The sequence below is a fragment of the Lynx rufus genome, unplaced genomic scaffold, assembly GCF_022079265.1.
Source record: "Lynx rufus isolate CCGP_SWC_20201006 ecotype Redwood Valley unplaced genomic scaffold, mLynRuf1.p SCAF_3, whole genome shotgun sequence".
NCBI lineage: Eukaryota > Metazoa > Chordata > Mammalia > Carnivora > Felidae > Lynx > Lynx rufus.
The window spans coordinates 181,894,794-181,915,201 of NW_025814845.1; the positions used below are offsets into that span (position 1 = coordinate 181,894,794).

The 20,408-nt window shown below is 39.1% G+C and overlaps 1 protein-coding gene across 6 annotated transcripts in view; it reads right to left on the reverse strand.

The window, feature by feature from the left end:
- Nucleotides 1–20,408, reverse strand: part of MTUS1 (microtubule associated scaffold protein 1) — a 115,745-nt gene that overhangs the window by 40,659 nt on the left and 54,678 nt on the right. The window contains exon 1 of one of the 6 annotated variants that reach the window (XM_047092143.1): nucleotides 10,816–10,985. The exons of the other annotated variants lie outside the window; for them this stretch is intronic. Within the exon in view, the coding sequence (XP_046948099.1) occupies nucleotides 10,816–10,936 (121 nt within the window). The 5' untranslated portion in view covers nucleotides 10,937–10,985. Of the gene's footprint in view, nucleotides 1–10,815; nucleotides 10,986–20,408 lie in introns of those variants that run through there. 6 annotated transcript variants of the gene reach the window in all.

Below are 20,408 nucleotides of genomic sequence, written 5' to 3' on the forward strand. Positions count from 1 at the left end.
TTTTTTCAGATATGGCAGTCCAACTATGTAAGCTATAAGGTACACCCTGGAAAACATTCACTGCCCAAGTCTGACTACACTCCAGTCAGGCATATCTCTTGGCACTTAGCTGCTTTTCATTTATGCTTTGCCTGGTCACTGGTTCACCTGTGGCTGCAGTGTTAAGGTGTTAACAAGGCAAGTAGGGGAGGGACAGCACCTGTGCTTCGGTAAAACCCAGCCGTCCACATGACAGCTGCTTTTTCTCTCAGGCTTTTTCTTTACTTTTCTTAATTTTTTTAATGTTTATCTATTTTTGAGAGAGAGACAGAGGACAAGCAGGGGAGGGGCAGACAGAGAGGGAGACACAGAATCCTATACGGAATCCAGGTTCTGAGCTGTCAGCACAGAGCAGGACATAGGGCTTGAACTCACAGAGTGCAAGATCATGACCTGAGCCGAGTCAGACGCCCAACCAACTGAGCCACCCAGGCACCCCAACAGTGTCTCCCTTTTCAGTGAAGGGGATAAAAACCAGAAAGACACAAAGTGTTCTAGTATGTTTTTTATGTTTTTGAACCATGGGGTAAACATAACACCTATTCAAAATTAAAAAGTAATTATTTTCTAAACATGACTAAAGTGAATTCTGAACACTTAAATCATTAACACTTAGCGATCAAAAAACATAATTAATCCACATTTCTTCCTTGAGGAATATAGACAGGAATTTAATAATACAGGTTTTATTGTATGTGACAACTCAAAATAGATTTGCATTAAAGGAGGAAGGAGAACATTGACATGTTAATTCTTCTAAGAGTACATATCTTCAAATTTAACATAAGAGCAAATAAGCAACTACAATGCCCTGCACCTAGAAGTGGAAAATCAAGTTGTGACCTCAATCTTCTGCTCCATATACTGTGTTCCCGAAGGGCAAAATCGTGCCACGTGGTAGCTGATGACCTAATTTGAGCATCTTTCCCCCTCCTCACTCCTGGCCCAGTTTGAGATCAGAGATGATACAAAAAAAAGGAAAAAAAAAAAGTGATGCTCAAAGCCCTAATACTCATAAATAGCGTCCTTCAATATACTAAAACAGAGTTTCCCTTAAATCTTACAGGAGTCATGATTTATAGGAAATCAAAATATGAACCAAATTTGCCTTTGTGTCCCCTTTATTAACATGTTACCATTTTGATAATGTGGCTGTATTTAAACACATAAATTCATTATGCCTATTAATAAGACGTGATTTCAAAGAATCAACTTAATCAGAAACCTTAAAATTACATGTTATCTTCTATACAGATTCAGAAGTCTGTCAAGATAATTACCAATATCGTGTCTGATCCAACCTTCCTGGGACTCACTCTAATGAAATTGAAACCTCCATTGGGGAAAACAGAAGTCGTGAATCAAAGACATGTGCTCACTTGAAAACCAACCGGATAACACTGCTTGCTGTATTTGTTCATTATTCTCCAAACCCTCCATTTAATAAAATTCCAAACTAGCCTAATCAACTTACTTATCATCTTCTTGAAGAAAGTGGTTAGGTAAAGAGGAATAGGCCCCCTTTCCAGGCTCTAGTCACTCAGGCATATAGACCCCCACGTCAAGACAAAACAAGGTTTTTGAGAAAAACTTAACCATTAAGACATGGATGAACCCACTACATGCCAAAGACACGTGCATCTTAAGGCCAAACAAGCCATTTACTGAATGTGCTGGCTCTCCAAATATTAAAATCCAGTAAGAGACAAGACCTACCGGAAGAGTTTGCCTTGGCAAATGCAAAACTATATACACTGTGTTTAATAAATAACGTTGCCTAATTTTTTGTGTACCTATTGACCTAGTCATTCACTCACCAAATATTTATCAAAATCTACCACGATGACTTTGCCGTGTGGCGGGAGCCTCAGTCCTGCCATCTGGCGGGGGGGACGGGAGGCACAGAGGAAGGTGGTGTTGCACACAGATGCACGAAGACGCCTGGAATCTCAGCTAAATCACGTCTCTCTAGCATTCATTTCTTCCTGTTCAGCTCTTATAGTATCCACCTGTCTGTGGATACTAATGTCTGTGAGGTAATAAAAGATAGCTAATGAACTAATGTGCTGGTGAGGGCCCCCGCAATCTCCACCAGCAGCCTGGACAGACAACTGATTCCCCTCTTTCTGCCTTAATCTGACCCAGCACACCAAACCCTTAAAAGTGACACTTATCTCTACATGGAGGCCTTTAGTCTGTTTCCTCAGCATTGGATGATGGGTGCTTACCCTGGGATATCTCATGGAAACAAAGCATTAAATGAGAACTATTGGGAAATACGTGTTCTCATAAGAGGGAGTATCCAGTTATAAATGATCACCCCCATGACTACTCTTCATTAAGTGCCGATTGGATGTGCTTCTAACAAACTGGTCCCTGCAAAGGTCCCGTAAGGAACTTTTATTAATCAAAGGGGGAGATGCCATCCACAATGACAGAATAATTTGATAATTAGATAACAGAGTTATGTGGAGTGTGTGGGACGAGTCCAGGTGGAGAAACACCTAGATCTGGAGCAGTCAGGGCAGGGTTCAGGAGGCAGAGTTTGCATGGGCATTTGCACATCTGGCAGACAGATAAGCAGAAAAGGCCAGCAGGGGCGCAGGGGTATGGGTGGCCCCAGATATTCCTGAAGTTCAAGTACAAAGAGGTGGCTGAAGCAGAAAGAATGTGACAGCATCCATGCCACACAAGGTTTGACCATATAGGTGGCTGAGGACGACACTGAGTGGGGGTCTGGGGGCACTATGAAAGATAGGAGAGGTACACAGGGGGGTCAGGACGAAGACCCAGGAAGAGAACCCATGGGCCAGGGGCAGTGAGAACAGGCAGAAAAGGATGCGTGTGTTTATAAGGCAGAACGGCGGGGGGGGGGGGGGGACTTGGTGGACCAGGTGGATCAAGGGGAGCCCAGGAAGAGCCACAAGCTTGCAGCTAGGAAGTAACACAAGTAACACAAGTGGATTTGTGCCTGGGAAGGAGAGAAAGGGCAGAGCGAGGGGAGGAGTCTGGTGTGGGACACAGTGAAGAAGGCGGAAAGACATTCTCTGACGCTCTGCTCTTCATTCTCCAGAAAAGGTCTATTCTAAATTCACCTGCTTCGTAACACTTTCCAAATTTAATTGTCCACCATGTCATTTTCCCAAGGAGCCATCAGCTCTGTATCTGCTCCTGTCCTGAATGCTGCCCTCAACACGAGTGTACTAACCCACCCTTCCTGGTTGTACCCAGTGAACAGTAAAGCCATGGTAATCTGTATAATCTTACAAGAGATTTTTTTTTTAATTGTCATCCATGTCATCAATTATTACCTTAAACTTATTATAACCTTTTTGTGTTCCTTTTGTTATTTATTTTTACTAAAAGAATGAATAGTTATCACAGTTTCGAAACTACATGCAACTTTTTCTATTCTAGGTAGCTATGGCATTTATTTACATGGAACATTTCAAGCTCAGCAAAGCAGTGTTTAGACTTTTAAAATTACCCAAGCTGACTCTCTTTGAGGTGGAGGGTAAGACTTTAAGGCACCTAAGCATTAAAAATTTACATTACTGTATCATCAGAATTTGTCACAATGGCTTGTATTACAAATAAAATGGTTTCACTTTTATAACTTTTAAAGTAGGTTATAGAATGGAATGTATATTCCTATTAAAAACTCCTATTTCAGATTAATTATGCTTACACAATTTTTCCTAAGGGAAAAAAAAAAAACAAAAACAAACAAACAAAAAAATAACCCAAACTTGACCTTAACTATTTCCCATGTAGCTGGCAGGAAATAAGCAGATTTCTCATGTTCTTAAAATGGACTACAAAGAAAAAAATTCATTACATCAGAAATACTTTTTTTTTAAGTTTATTTTTTTTTTAATTTTTTTTTCAACGTTTATTTATTTTGGGACAGAGAGAGACAGAGCATGAACGGGGGAGGGGCAGAGAGAGAGGGAGACACAGAATCGGAAACAGGCTCCAGGCTCTGAGCCATCAGCCCAGAGCCTGACGCGGGGCTCGAACTCACGGACCGCGAGATCGTGACCTGGCTGAAGTCGGATGCTTAACCGACTGCGCCACCCAGGCGCCCCAAGTTTATTTATTTTTGAGAGAGAGAGAAAGAGAACATGAGCTGGGGAGGGGCAGAGAAGGGTGGGGGAGAGAGAGAATCCCCAGCAGGCTAGGCTATCAGTGCAGAGCCCAACATGGCGCTTGGCTTGACCTCGGAAACTGAGAGACCATTCCCTGAGCCAAAATCAAAAGTCTGAAGCTTAACCGACTGAGCCACCCAGGTGCCCCTTTTTAGAAATACTTTTAAGAAGATATTACCTCCCTCAGTTTGCTGGTTCTTTAAATAATCTAGAAGTTCAGCTGAAAATGTTAAGTTTATGAACTGCAGGACTGAAAGAGCATACTATAAACATGGAACACAGCAAAACATTTCTAAGTGATACAATTTTAGTCCTGTAACATTAACAATTCCGAAGATACTGAATGAAAATAAATTTATTGCAATCATCCAACCTAACAGTTTCATCAAAAACACGAATTTTAGTAGAGGAAACAACTCAATTTTTATTTCAACTTAAATAGGGAACAAGTGTCTTTTGCTATACTTTGGTTCGCGCTGTGTATGAGCAAATTGGATAGGCCTTTTCACAGAGCACCAGGCAAGGGATAAAATATACATCCACCAAGTCCCTACCAGTGTGCCCTACCAAAGCTGCGGCTCTAAGACCGCCATAGCTAGATGAGCTCAGTATCAATCTATGACAAGATGTTTTTAGCATAATACCATTCACAACATCAGTTCTCAGGAAATGCTCATCAGTGTGGTAGGAAGCCAGCAAAACCTTCAAGACTCCTTTCAAGGAAACCAAAGAGAAGAATGTGTATTCACGGTACAGTAACAAAGGGATGGTAACAGGTTACACCTCTCATGTTATTCTTGAACTTGGTCCCTGTGAGATCTGTATTCTACAAATGACTGAATCTTTTAACTTTTTACACAAAAGTTCTAACGCACCTGTTTTTTTAATAGAAGCTTTTTATAATGGTGCCATCAACTTCTGTATTTTGTAGTCTGAGAATCACGAGAGAAATTCAAGTTTATTTAGCATCAACTTGGCAGTACCTACCACAAAGGTACTGATAACAATATTAAACTTTTGTTGACACATTTAAAAAATTATTTTTAACGTTTACCTATTTTTTTGAGAGAGAGAGAGAGAGGGGTGGGTGGGTGAAGCAATAGAGGGAGACACAGAATCTGCAGCAAACTTCAGGCTCTGAGCTGTCAGCACAGAGCCCAATGCGAGCCCCAACTTATGAACCACGAGATCATGATCTGAGCCAAAGTCAGATGCTCAACAGACTGAGCCAACCAGGCACCACCCCCCCATTAAAAAAAAAAAAAATTTGTTTAATCTTTATTTTTTTGAGTGAGAGAACACATCTAAAATATATAAAAGCCATATGTCAAGTTGAGACATTCTTCCTCCACATATTCTTTTATAACTGAAAATTACTTCATTTAAGATAGAAATCAAATATTAATCTGTGTCCAAAGTGACTTCAAAGTGTTTAACTGAAATAATTACAAAATAGGTAATCATTACCCAAAGCCATTTGTATCATAAGAGAGAGAGAAAAAAAAAGATGTTGTGAGAATAGACTTGTTAAATAACCCACTCCCCTTGGGGTGCTTGGGTGGCTCTGTCGATTAAGCGTCCAACTTCGTCTCAGGTCATGATCTCACAGTCCATGAGTTCGAGCCCCGCATTGGGCTCTGTACTCACAGTTCAGAGCCTGGAGCCTGCTTCGGATTCTGTGTCCCTGCCTCTCTCTGCTCCTGCCCCACTCACGCTCATTTGCTCTCTCTCTCAAAAATGAACATTATAAAAAAAAAATTATAGGGGAGCCTGGGTGGCTCAGTTGGTTGAGCGGCTGACTTCGGCTCAGGTCATGATCTCACGGCTGGTGAGTTCGAGCCCCGCGTCTGGCTCTATGCTGACAGCTCGGAGCCTGGAGCCTGTTTCAGATTCTGTGCCTCCTCTCTCTCTACCTGTAACCCACTCGCATTCTGTCTCTGTCTCTCTCAAAAATAAACATTAAAAAAAAATTTTTTTTTAATTATAAAAAAGATCCACTCCCCTTATTTATAAGCAGCCAGTATCAGCTTTTGAGAATTAACGGTTTGACCTTCTCTGGGTCAGATACTATAAAAAGGCTGCAACCCCCCTTACCCTTGCAGGCTCTAGAGCCTGGGGAAGTCAGGCACTCAATTTCCCAGCTTCCCTTGCAGGTAGCCAACCATGTGAATGACACTTAGCCAATGAGATGGAAGCCTGAGTGATTTGTCACCACCGCTTCATTATTTTATTTTTCCTTCCTGGAGCAGTGATCATGAGTGCAAGAGGCAAGAGGCATGTTCCGGAAGCTAAGAAAATAGCAAAGGTGTTGATCCTGACAGAGCTGAGCTACTGAACGTCAGAACAGCTTTTTAGGTGAGACAAGTAAGTTGCTTCATAGTCAAAGCTGTCTTAACTGCAGCTAAAAGCAGGTCTTCTCGACATTCTCAAAAACGAATACCAAACATAATTTGATGACTTTTGTTCTAATTAGATGTTTTCATATTCTGCCTCTCGCTCTTACTCTCTAGTCAAAATGGTTCTCTTTACTGTGGTTTTAAGTAAATGAAATATTTTGTCCTATTAATGATACTTCTGCCTGTCCTCAATATCTATGCAGTACATTTCTCCCCTTGGCTATAATAATTGCTTTTGATATCACTGGCTCAGCAAAAATAATTCTAAGTACAGTGAATTGCTTTCACTTCAGTCAAAAGGAATATTAACCCTCTGAGGTTCAAAATCGGACTTTTCATAATAATGAATACAGCTATCAGCTTCAAAGAAAACCTGAATTCTAATAAAACTGGTGGTAAGGAATATTTCTACTAAGAAAATTCTTTTCCCTCTACTGACTCATTATAAAATTAGAACTCACATGCAGAGGCAAAATTCTGAAGTAGAGCTATTCTGGCAAGAGAGACTACTGCCAGACTGTCAGTGAAATCACTTCCAGACTTGGAGGAAAAGCATGTCCCTGACGCCAAGCTCTTCATCCATGCTAGACATCCTGCAACGTCACTTAGAACTCTGACAAACACACACTTCCATTTCTTGCCCCTATTCGCAGAGAAGATGACATCCTGACTCTGGTAACACGCTCCCTCAATGCGTGCCACACAATCACAACATTCCGGAGTGCACAGTGTCCTTCTGTAAAGACCCAGTGAAAGGGCCTGGTTTACCTGGGTCCCGCTGATCACTGCCCCTCTTGCTGGCACCTCTCTATCCACATTCTACGCTCAGACACATTAAAATGTTTTTGTTTCCTTGAAGGAACCATCCTCTCCCTCCACTCCAGGCTTTCACATGCTGTTTTCTCTGCCTGGAAAACTTTCTGTTTCTGGGCTAACTCCAGATACCCTGAGATCCCAGATTAATTGGCACTTCTTCTGGAAGCCCTCAAGGCTGCTTTACCCACTAGGAGCTGCCTGGGCACTTAGTCCATGCCTGACCAGGATTACTTGATATTCTGATTAATAATAGGCTGTGCAAAGGCAGGAGCATGTGTGACTGCTTCCTGGTTATATTTTCAGCATCTAGCATTGAACCTGCCACACAGTATGTGTCTAGTAAGTACTCACAAAGTGAATGAATCAATCTTGCAACGTGAAAGACAGTTGGCAAAGAGGAGAAAGGGGGGTCCTGGCTGGCAAAGCATGCGACCCTGGTCTCAGGGTATTGAGTTCAAGCCCCAGTATGGGTGTAGAGCATACTTTAAACATTTTTTTTAAGTCTTTTATTTATTTAAGTCATCTCTCCGTCCAACATGGGGTTCAAACTCACAACTCCAACATCAGGAGTCACATGTAGAGCTAACCTTAAAAAAAAAAAGTTTGATTGCTTATGGAAACAGGGGGAAGTCTGGTAGCAAAGACCAACTATGAAATCCTTCAAATAGACCAAACATACGAAACTGTCAATATTTGGTTGTTTTTTACTTCTAAGAAGAGCAATTTCAAATGCTTCCACATATAAGAAAGACAACTAGAGTAGTGGCAGAGGATAAAAACATATAGAGATTTCAGAGAACAAGGTCTTAGATTCTTACAACCAATTAGTTGCGGATACATGAGGAAGAACAATGATTTCAAATGTTAACTGGTGTTACATGACAGGATACAGGAAAAACGTGCGTCATGAAGAGAAATAAATAAATCACCAGTATTAACTGAGTTTGGGTGATAAGGAGATCATTAGATTTGATAAGGTGAATTTTCAGGTGAAATATATCCAGGGTTTTTTAATCTATAGCCAGAAAATTCATAGCTTTTGAGGTTAAAGATATCTCAGAAATCCTCTCATCTGATTCCTTTATTTTGTAGCTCTTGTATGATTAAGTGATCAAGGTCATTCCCTTGGTTACCAGCAGAACCAAGGCTACACCCCCCAGGTTCTTGGAATCCAGGTCAGCTCCAGTGCCATTTTGGCAAAGAACGCCAACACCACTTACTTCATTAAGAATATAAACACAAGGTACTGCTTACAGCCCTTCTGGGTAAGAATAAATGCCGGACGTCAATATCCATTTCACTCAAAGATCTCTTGGCCCTTAAAGTTATGTAACATGGGATCAGCTCACAAAAGATTCTCACTGGGGGTCAGGAGAATTCTATTCTTTACATAATTTTAAAAGGCTTCCCACACACAAAACTCTTTTTTTCATCACTGCTATTCAACAGATTTAACAGAATTATAGCACAAGTCACAGCCAGGAAAACCTGTAAGTCAAGTGTTCTGAACAGAGGTCCCAGGTTTTCCTCACATTTCCACTACTGTGTGCCCTTGGGCAAGACAATACACTTCTCTGGGCCTCTGACTTCTGGTGTAAAAGAAGGTAGGCTAGACCACCTCTAAGTGCACGCACCCTCTAAAAATTTCACCTTAGCCAAATGAATGTTTGAAAGTAGTTTTACAGAAATTCAGAAAATAAAAGGTACCTAAAATAGCAACTGTTAGTCAAACTCTGATAATAAAAGCCTTCGGTCTTTTGCTTAAGCTGCCTTGGAAGTCTATCTGCTTCACAGCAGTACAATAAACAACCTAAAACGTTCGCTTACAGAAGACTGGTTAAATAGATCATGGCTTCCATGACTATTAAAATGCAGAGGTAGATAAACATGTGTCAACATGAAAATCTAAGATACATTAACTTTAAAAAGCAAGCTATATTAGAGAGAGAGAGAGTACGTGTGTGTATGCTTCCATTTCTATATGACAAGAGTCTATAAAAATCTATATAGGCTCACACAGGATTAGCGAGTTACTGGAAGGCTATACCAGAACCCATGAGAAGAGGGAGTCCTGACAAGACAGAGGCAAACTTTGAATTGTATAACTTCTGTACAGTTTGATTTTCTCTTTAACTTGGAGCAAAGATGATTTTCTTTAAAAGTTTATAGCTAGTTGGAGCTATTTTAGATCATACAAATTATCTGCAAGTACAAGGCACTCTTTCATTTGTCACTTTTTTTTTTTCTTTTTTTTAAAGGTTGAAAAATTCACATTGTCATTTCGGCTGGGAGAGAGAGCAACACTATTTGCCTCCCAACATTGCATTTACCTTCAGCAGCCAGCTCAGATGGAGGGAAAGGTCGGCAGACTTAAGTGAGAGGTCAAGGGGAGTTATGAAACATGAGGAGAAGGTGCCAGAAAAAATGACAGTTACCCTCAGGGAAGGGAGATGCCCCTGGGAAACTAAAAACAGTCAGCTGAAAAAAAAAATCACTAGGGACGGAGATGAAAAACAAGACACATCGGGGCTGACATGAATATCAAACAAGAAAAAACAATCTGTTTATATACTCAATCCATCCTATTACAGTTAACACTAACCAGCCAGAATCAAATATAATACACCTGTTTTTATAGCATAACTTCAATATAATTCACCATAGTTGCCATTACCATCTAGAACAGGAGGTAGCAATGGGAGGCAATTAATCGAATCCCCTAAAAGCGAGCACGCCGGTTTACATATGCCTAAGGTATACACTGCATTTATCTCCATCTTAGGCACAGACAGTAAAAAGCAGATACAAGCATAAATATCAAAGGCGGTTTCTTTGATTGCAAACATTTTCCCTGTGAAGCTAGGAAAACTCAGTTTGTTTTGTGGCTCCCTTACTACCTTCTCCACAGCTACTAGGATGTTTTATTGTTGGCAATATTTCAAATTTAGACATCTTTTAACATATTAAATTAACCTATCATAATCTCGGTGAGAAAATACATCCTGAAAAACTACAGAAAACCCTCTCATTTCATCTCCTTTTTTAAGAATAAGAAAAATAACAATTTACCTATCTGCTCTTTCCAAAATCACCTGAAGTACAACAAAATTTAACAGGTGCTGATTTTCACAGGTTTGGTTAGTGTCAGAAAAGAGCTAGGGGAGTTTCAAGGCAACAATTCTGCTTTCGATAAACAAAACAAAAACACATCTGCTTATACTCAGTAGAAGTATCATATTCCCATGTGTTGAAACGTTAAGAGCCAAATACTTATTTTTACAAAGTAAGCCTCGCGCTCTCATTAGAGCTTTCTTTCTGCAATTACTGTATCTCCTTAGAAAATTTCTGATAAGCAGCTGCAAGTTAATCAAGATGTCCCCCATGCAACGCTAAACAGAGATGTATGCAAGACAAACCTGTGTGGAAAATAACAGTGCTTTTCCTAAACCCTGAAGGAAGTCGAAGATTTCGAAGCAACCCTTTGGCAGTCAGTCGTACGTGAATGGTGGATAAGGAGAATTTGGGAGACAACAACATGTCTTCAGAGCAGGTGAAAAGATTTCGCAGAAGAAACAGCTTCCAGGCACGGTCACATACTGTCTTTTTAAACTCGGTACTCTTCAAAGCCAAGAAATAACAGCGGGAGAAAACATGCCTACATAGCAAATGTCATTCCACTGCACATACACAAAAGAAAAAAAAAAAAAAACCCGAGCTCTCCAAGGGTTCCTGGCTTCTGTTTTCACTTCCAGATGTTGTCCAAACAATACTCTTCGTCTGAATAAAATCTCCTCTTAGTGGATCCAGCAGCAATCAGCCTCTCAATTACATCACACTGTACATGCTTAAGGGCTTGTTATGGTTTTCATCAGGGATGGTAAAGGGGAGGAGAAAGTGGGTGGTCTTAGGAGCTTTATATAACAACCAATAATGTCACGGATTCTCTAACTACTTGAGAGACTGGTGAGGGAAATTAACTACTTTGAGTACCTAATGTTTATTTGGGAATAAGGAGAAAATTAAGATTTCATTACACTCATCTATATTGATTAAAATTTTTTAAATTACATTCACACTAATAGTGGGCATTTTTTTTCAAGTATTTTGTATGTAAATCTGTTTATAAACCCGATACCTTGGGTACACTTTTTTTAAATGGCTTCAAGTAGTGTTCCCAGTTACAATTAATAAAACTTCTATTAATGACAGATTGATAAAAGGTTAAACCTTAATAGTCATGTTCTGAGGACCTCACTAATAACCAACAAAAATGTTCTAGAGGCATAAAATTAATTGGGCCACATTCTGATGATGGCACTCACTGATTTACAACTTTCATTTACGGAAAATCAAGTGGCATCTCAGAGTAATGTTTGGGAATATGCACAAATTAGGATCTGTTTTACTGGGATCTGTTCAATGTTTATTTTGGTAGTTTATAAAAGTACACTAAAATATGATGACAAAAACTAAAAGTACATGAACATATGGTTGTAAGAAAAGTACACAGACATCATGCTCACTTAAAGGTAATGCCATTAATAACCAGGAATAACCCAGCATTTAACACTTTTAATTAAATAAAGAAAACAATGTAAAAAAATGATCTGTGCTTGTTTCCAAGATATCCTAAGAAAACAAGACTTAGTAATAGAAATAAATGTGGAAATTGTTAGCTCTAAATAGCCCTATTAAGTGCTATCAAAATATGCAGGGAACAGCTACTGTTTTAGAAAACCTACAGAGAATTTAGGGTATGAAGAGGGAAGGACACCGACAGGAAAAAAAAAAAACCCAAAAACTGAGTAATTCCCTCTCCCTCTTTCCTCTTTTCTGGAGCCTGCCAACTGAGAGGCTGTCAATACAAACTCAATTACCTGTCAAGGGTTAGCTGTGGGAAAGATACAACTTGTTAACAAGCACAGGATGGGTCCTGAAAACACATTGTACCCGTGGCAAGGGAAGCACAAATAACGAAGGAATTAATAAAGAAAAGCTACACTGAGTTGTTGCCTTTTGGCTTTACCACAGTTAATTACTGAACAATCACCCTTTTGCCAGATTCTATACATTAATATTCCATAACCACATCCCCCCCACCTCCTCCCAAGAAACCTGTAACAATTAAAATATTAATCAGTATTAAAATCATGAATAGAATAAAATTAAATATTGGCATGACAAACAGATCTGGTAGCACCCCATTATGGATGTCATGCAGTTTTTTTATTCGGAGTTTTTCTCGCTTGTTAAGTAACAATAAACTCTAAGTTACCCTGGTTTAAAGGGAAATCTTTTAGCCTAGATGATCCACAAGAAGAAATTAGCAACATGCTACCAATACATCGTATTCATTAACATTTTTCTTTGCACTAAGCTATCCTGCATAGTCAAGTTCGCTAAAGATCTTTTTAAAAAGCAGAACAAGGAACTCCAAGAATAAAAAGCAGAAGTGCTAGTCAGAAAGTCAAGGTGGAAAGAGTGGTTCTTGCTTGTGCAGTCAGGTACACACACCCATATACACAAGGTGCACTACAGCTCCAGCTGGGTTTTCACTTCTTTCCCAACATGGTCTGCCCCCTAGTGGCAATCTAACACAAGTGAGCCAAAGTAGTGGGGCACCCTTTTCATTAATAGTTAATGGCCAACTCTTAACTATCTGTGTGCCAGGGACTCCCCTAAACACTTCATAGGTTTTCATTCTTTTATTTATTTTTTGTAAGTTTTTTAAGTTTATTTATTTTGAGAGAGAGAGAACAAGCGCGCGTGCGCGTGCGCGTGTGCGCAGGGGAGGGGCAGAGGGAGAGAGAGAATGCCAAGGAGGCTCTGCTCTGTCAGCCTGGAGTGATGACTGCAGGATCATGATCTGAGCTGAAGGGGTCGGTGGCTTAAGTGAGCCACCAAGGTGCCCCTGTATTCACCCTTTTAAATAACTGAATGAGTGTTTATTGTGGAATTACAACTATTTTTAGAACATTTATGCTTTGGGGAGGGGTGGATAGGGAAGCCCAGATTTTAAAAATTGGCTCAAAAAGATTCTTTGATTACTTATTTGATCAGCCATTAGCACTCGTACATTAGCTGTAGTTTCTGAAGTTAACGCTAAGTATAGGAGACGTATCTAAAGGCAAGTGCCCATCTTTGTTATTACACAAATTCCTAACTGAAGAGAATATCTAAAGATCACCAAGGATCTTTAGACAGCAAGGAAAAATTTAAGAAACTTTTGATACCTAAGAACAATCTTACTAAAAATTAGGAGTAAGACGAGTTTTTATGAAGGGCAGAAAAGCTTGTGTTAGGACTTCAAGTGGAAAAACAAAACCATAATTTAAAATTTTATGTATAGTAGGATCTCAAAGAATAAAAAATATTGAAGGAAGTATACATAAATGTCACCAATGCTCTGAGTTGGAGTAGGCAGGATTTTCAACGTTTTTGCCATAGGTTTCTGTATTTTCCTATTTAAAAAAAAAAGATCACAGCGCCAAAAAACAAAACAAAGCAAAACAGACTTTTAAGTTAAAGTGATAATTCTATCTATAATTCTATAAAATTATAATAATTCTATAAAATAATTGTATAAAAAGCCTACAGAATCAGCTGAGTTTCCATTAATGATACAAATAATGACAAACCATTAAAAAACTGCGGAAAGTCTTTAGCAAGGTTTAAAAACAAAGATGTGATATGGATGATGTAAGTATTTGGCAGATGAATACACTACAGTATTACAGTACATTCAAACAAGAACCACAGATTCCACTGCAGTCTGTGAAAGTGCGTGCGTGCGCGCACGTGTGTGTGTTTAATCAGACCCGATTTAAAGAACAGTAAAATTACCGGCAAAGGAAACAACCATCAAAACTAAAAGGCAACCAATGGGATGGGAGAAGATATTTGCAAATTAACTATCAGATAAAGGGTTAGTATCCAAAACCTATAAAAAAACTTATCAAACTCAACACCCAAAAAACAAATAATCTAGTGAAGAAATGGGCAAAAGACATGAATAGACACTTCTCCAAAGAAGACATCCAGAAAGCCAACCAACACATGAAAAAATGCTCCACAAAAAAAAAAAAAAAAAAAAAAAAAATGCTCCACATCACTCATCATCAGGGAAATACAAATCAAAACCACCAAGAGATACCACCTCACACCTGTCAGAATGGCTAACGTTAACAACTCAGGCAACAACAGATGTTGGCGAGGATGCGGAGAAAGAGGATCTCTTTTGCCCTGCTGGTGGGAATGCAAGCTGGTGCAGCCACTCTGGCAAACAGTATGGAGGTTCCTCAAAAAACTAAAAATAGAACTACCCAACGACCCAGCAATTGCACTACTAGGTGTTTATCCAAGGGATACAGGTATGCTGTTTTGAAGGGGCCTGTGCACCCCAATGTTTATAGCAGCACTATCAACAACAGCCAACGTATGGAAAGAGCCCAAATGTCCACTGACAGATGAATGGATAAAGAAGATGTGGTGTATATACATACAATGGAGTATTACTCAGCAATCAAAAAGAATGAAATCATGCCATTTGCAACAATGTGTATGGAACTGGAGCATATTATGCTAAGCTAAATTAGTCAGAGAAAGACAAATATCATATGATTTCACTCATATATGGAATTTAAGATAAAAAAGGATGAACATAGAGTAAGGGAATAAAAAATAATATAAAAACAGGGAAGAGGACAAAACATAAGGGACTCTTAAATACAGAGAACAAACTGAGGGTTGCTGGAGGGGCTGTGGCTAGGGGGATGAGCTAAATGGACAAGGGGCATTAGGGAGGACACTTGCTGGGGTGAGCACCAGGTATTCTACGTAGGGATGAATTGCCAGATTCTACTCCTGAAATCATTACTGCATTATATGTTAACTAACTTGGATGTAAGTTTTGAAAAATAATGGATTAAAAAAGTAAAAATAACACTGACATTATGACTAGATAGGATTCAAGCATACACCGTGCAGGGCTGCTTGAGTGCTAGGAAATGCAACCACACTGGGACTGATATGTTTACTGCTAATGATCATAAAGAATCTGCAGAAAATGAATATTTAAACCAGGGATTCAAGCATCTCTATCCAACCTCTTCTAGAACTCTAACACCAACTCTATGCATCTGAATGTTTATCTTCTTACTTTCCCTGACACAACACTGTTCCCACATTTTCTTCATTTTTATGCTTCACAATCTTTACTGTCTTATGTTCAAATCTCTGTTCCAGTTGTAGGAAGTTCAACTCAGGGTCCAATCTTTCCACAATGTCCTCTTCCTCAATAGGAAGAAGAATGCCTATATTGTGAAAAATTATCTTAAGATTCACATAAAACAATTAGAAAAAATTGCATCCTTCACACACACACCACCCCCCCCCACTAACCCCGTAAGATTATAAGCTCTCCAAGATCAGTGATGTTGTCTTTTATTTCTTTGCTCTCCCAAAAATGAAAGTGATATTATCTATGTAAAATGTTTTAAAAGACAAAACCCATAGAATATTTAAAAAAAAGAAGTTAAATTACTTCTACATCATAATGCTCTGTAACCGATTTTTACACTTAATACAAGCTTAATAAATTTAGTAAACTTAAAAACTTCCCACGTATTTTTCCAAGGCATCAACTAACCCTCTTGGTTGCTTTTTAATGGCTTTGCAAATGTCATTAAAATGTCGGCAAACATAATTTACACAGGTGGTTTAATTCAAAACACAGGTGTCGTTTAAATCATTCAGGCTGTTTCCACTTTTCCCTCCTAAACAATTGTGAAAGGCAATGAACACATAAGTCGATTTTTTGTCCCTTTAAACAACTCCCATAAATGGAATGCCCGGGTAGAAGACTCCTGTTCCATGGCCTCACGGTGCCTCCAGAAAGGCTGTGAGAATTTACACACCCTCAGTAGTAGGTACGTGGCACCTGTTCCTTACTCACCAACACCAGGTATTGCTGTTAAAAACATACAAGTACTGACAGCACATATTTTGATTAGCAATTTGTACACTCTTTCATGTTTCCTACAACTTCCTATTTTTTTCTTTCATGTCTGACCATTTCACTCTTCTCCTGAAGGCTCATCTTTACGTGCTGATGTGGAAGATCTGTACATGTTACGTGTTACATACATCATCCTGGTTTGTTGTTTGCTATTTGTATTGTTTATAATTTTTGACAAAGAACAAATTAGTTTCAGGTGTAACAACATGATTCAATACTGGTATAGACTGAAAAATAATCACCATAGTAAGTCTACTAATGCTTAACATCCATCACCATGTTTATAATGTTTTTGACAAAAGGGAAGTCTAAAACTTTTGTTGTCATAATTATTAGTCTTTTCTTTTGTACTAATGTTCCTGGAAAAGGCCCTTTTCCATCCAAGTCTGCATTCTTAGTGCTCTGATCATTCTACTTTTTGTTTAAAACTTCGATCGATAGGGAACAGATTGGCCTGTAGTGTGTGAAATAGGAACCTAACTCCAGCTGAAAAGATAGCCTTTATCCCAACAAGACGTACTAAATAATCTATACATTTCCCTGATGTGGAACACTAATTCTATCACATTATCAAATTAGCATCTCCCTTTTAAGTAGCAGAAAAGTTATAATCCTAAACCAACAAGGAAAGTCTCATCCCTGTTCTCACCAGAGGAAACCCTGGCCACGCCAGTATTGCCTCATCAGAGCAGGTCTTCAACTCTCAACTGCTTAGCAGTCTTGGAAATAAGGGGAACGAAAGCAACCCTCTCCTCTTGCGCTGGATTTAGTAAATGAATATGCAGGAAGCAGTGCATTTTCTGACCTCCAAGGCAGACACCATGGCACCTGAGCCTGATGATCTTGTGTAAAACAATCAGGCAGCTGGATAAAAACATCTCTCATGCTGTGGTATCCAAAACAGCTTTAATGTGTGGTAGAAGCAAGGTAATTCTAGTATGTGCTATGTGTGACATCTTCCTAATCAACAGTAAACCAAGTTTTATTTAGAATCACTGCTGGCTAAACTCTTTAAAAACATTGCAGCGGCTAGACCCCATAAGAATGGTTGTTGACTTTAAGTCGTTTTTCCTGCTTGCTTTAAGGATTTAAAATAATTCTGCATCCTGCAAAAGAACTCAGAATAAGCCCCTAGAATTCTAAGAACAAGGAAAAAGATTATCATCGTCACCATCCTGAGCAGCAGAGGAAGAGATCGTTTGAGAGCTTTTTATACAACAGTTCTATGAAGTCAAAATTACTCCTATCCTGGGAAGTATTCCCATAACATTCCATAATTCCAAATGAGAAATTTGAGACCTGGAGAGGCTCAGTAACCAGCCTAAGGTCAGGACACAAGCAGAAAGTGTCAAGACCAAGATTGAAACCAATATTCAATGCCTGTAAAGTATATTCTCTCTCTGCTCCTCTTTATTGTATTATGAGATAATGAAAGGGTCTTTGAAGTAACTGATTAACAGTTAAACTAAAAACAGTGACATATACTTTTCAACTATGACATTAGCCTCAATTTAAAAATAATACCCAATGTTGACTGGAGCATGGTGAAGCCAACATTCTTACGTCGCAATCATGGTATAAAGGGATATGAAACTTCTGGAAAGCAATTCCGTTATCTGAGCGAAGTGACTACAAATATGCCCAGGTTTTGATTTACTTAAGCTACTTTTAAGAATCTGTCACAAGAAACTTCCCCCAACTTTCACAGTGAGAACTGCCCATCATAGAATCATTTATGTATATGATACAGAGGTACTTCGATATTTAAGAGGAATAGTTAAAAGTCGCTGCACATGCTAAAGTGCACATTAGAAGTGATTACTCATGTTAAGAAGCAATAAGACAGGACATAAACTTATCTGGATTTTATTTAAAACCACAAATAAAAAAAACCACTAAGGGGGGATTTTTAAACTTCTACAGGCTAAAATTTTTAGAATTTAGCCAACTGCTATAATTAAATGAAGAAACAGTCAGCTTACTCTTCACCACTATTTGTTGTTTAAAAGATAAAAACTATCTCAAAACGACAGTACAATTATTTAAAATTTAATGCTTGGAGGAACGTGTTTGTATGTGAAACAATGTCTTCTGTATCATCTAAAAGACCATTTGCAAGTAGAATATGAAGGAAGTCAAGGCTCTCTGCAGTCAGAGCATATTATAGCAGCTAGAAACCTTAGTGGTTGATCATTTTAATTACACAGAAAACTAGTCTCAGAGGTTAGATGAGCCACCAAAGTCATGGGCTGTTTGGCCACCACTTCTTAACACCAAAGCTGTTCCTACAAAAGCGAACACAGTGACTTCTTCTCAGTGGGCTCATCATAATACCAGGTTAGTTTCATGATTCACACTTTCCACTTCTTTTCTCATTTAATCAGGAGTTAATTTGCCATTCTGATAACCTTACTTGTCAAAGGCCACTGATACATCAAGGGTCAGTGATATGGTTTGGAAATAAGACACGATGTCAGTACAACATTGTGAAAAGGAAAAATGTCTAATGCTAATAGTTTATTGTGCAAATGGGATATAGTATGCCTAACAGAAAAATATCACTTATAAGTTAATAAGTTATAAGTTTACGTGGTTATAGACTTGAGACATGAAAGAGGAATGACTTTCCATATTTCACATTTAATTCAGATTAAGATAGGCATATTAGATTTATTTAACCAGCTCTTTTACTGTGACCAATATCAATGGCACCTTCCAAAGCACAAAAAAATCACACACAACTACTGGCCAAAACAAACCTGAAAAACCTGCATTGTGAAAACCACAAAAATTGTTGAAACTGAAGAAGATCTAACTAAAAGGCAAGACCTCCCCTATTCATGGACCAAAATACTTGATATTGTAAAAATGGCAGTACTCCACAAATTGATCTATAGATTTAATGCAGGCTCTATCAAAACCCCAGCTTACTTCTTTACAGAAATTGACACAGACCCAAAGGTTCATATGGAAATTCAAGGGACCCAGAATATCCAAAAGATCTTCAAAAAGAACAAGTTAAAAAAACCTCACACTTCCTGATGTCAAGGCTTATTATACCACAGTGATCAACAGTGCCATTTTAGCAAAGAGACACACAGATCCACAGAACAGATTTGTGAGTCCAGAAATAAATTCTCACATTTACAGGCAACTATTTTTAACAAAGGTGCCATGACATTTCAATGATGGAAAGACTACTGTTTTCAACAAATGGTGCTGGTACTACTGGATATCTACACGCAAAAGAATGAGATTGGACCCTGTATTTCATTGAAAAAAATGAATGGATCACAGACCTAAGCCTGAGAGCTAAAAGTATAAAAATCTTCTAAGAAAACACACGCATAAATCCTCGTGAGCTTGCATCGAGCAATGGCTTCCACACGGAGCATCAGAAGTAGACAGAAGATCAAGGTGGCCGAGGAGGGGGACCCTGAGCTTACCTCCTCCTCCCCTAGACACAGCAAGGCTTCAACTCTATATATAATAACTCTCTGAGGATGCCCTCAAGACTAGCAGAACAGCTCTTCTGCAGCCACAGATAAAAGGAAAAGCAACATCAAGAAGGGTAGAGGGGCTGAGACACAATATACATGGGACCCATACCTCCAGCACAGCAGCACACAAGCAGGAGCTCTGTCACAGGCCCAGAGATCCTCCCTGAGGAGCAAGGGTTGGTTCAAGCCCCACATTGGGCACCTTCACCCTAAGGGCCTTGTTATAGAGTCCCTATAACATCTGTGTTTGAAAATCAATGGGACTTCAACCCTAGGAGAGCAGGAGCACTACAGAAAGCCACTACTCCATTCTTAAAAGGCCTGTGCACAAACTTAGTTGCTCTGAGACACAGCAAAGCAGGAGCAGTTTGAAAAGCACCTGGGCTATAAATGAAAGACATTTGCTAAGTTTAAGACATGTGCTGAGGAGGCAGGGATTATAGGAACTTTCTCCAGGATGGAAGTGCCAGTGAGTGCCATTTTTCTGCCCTCC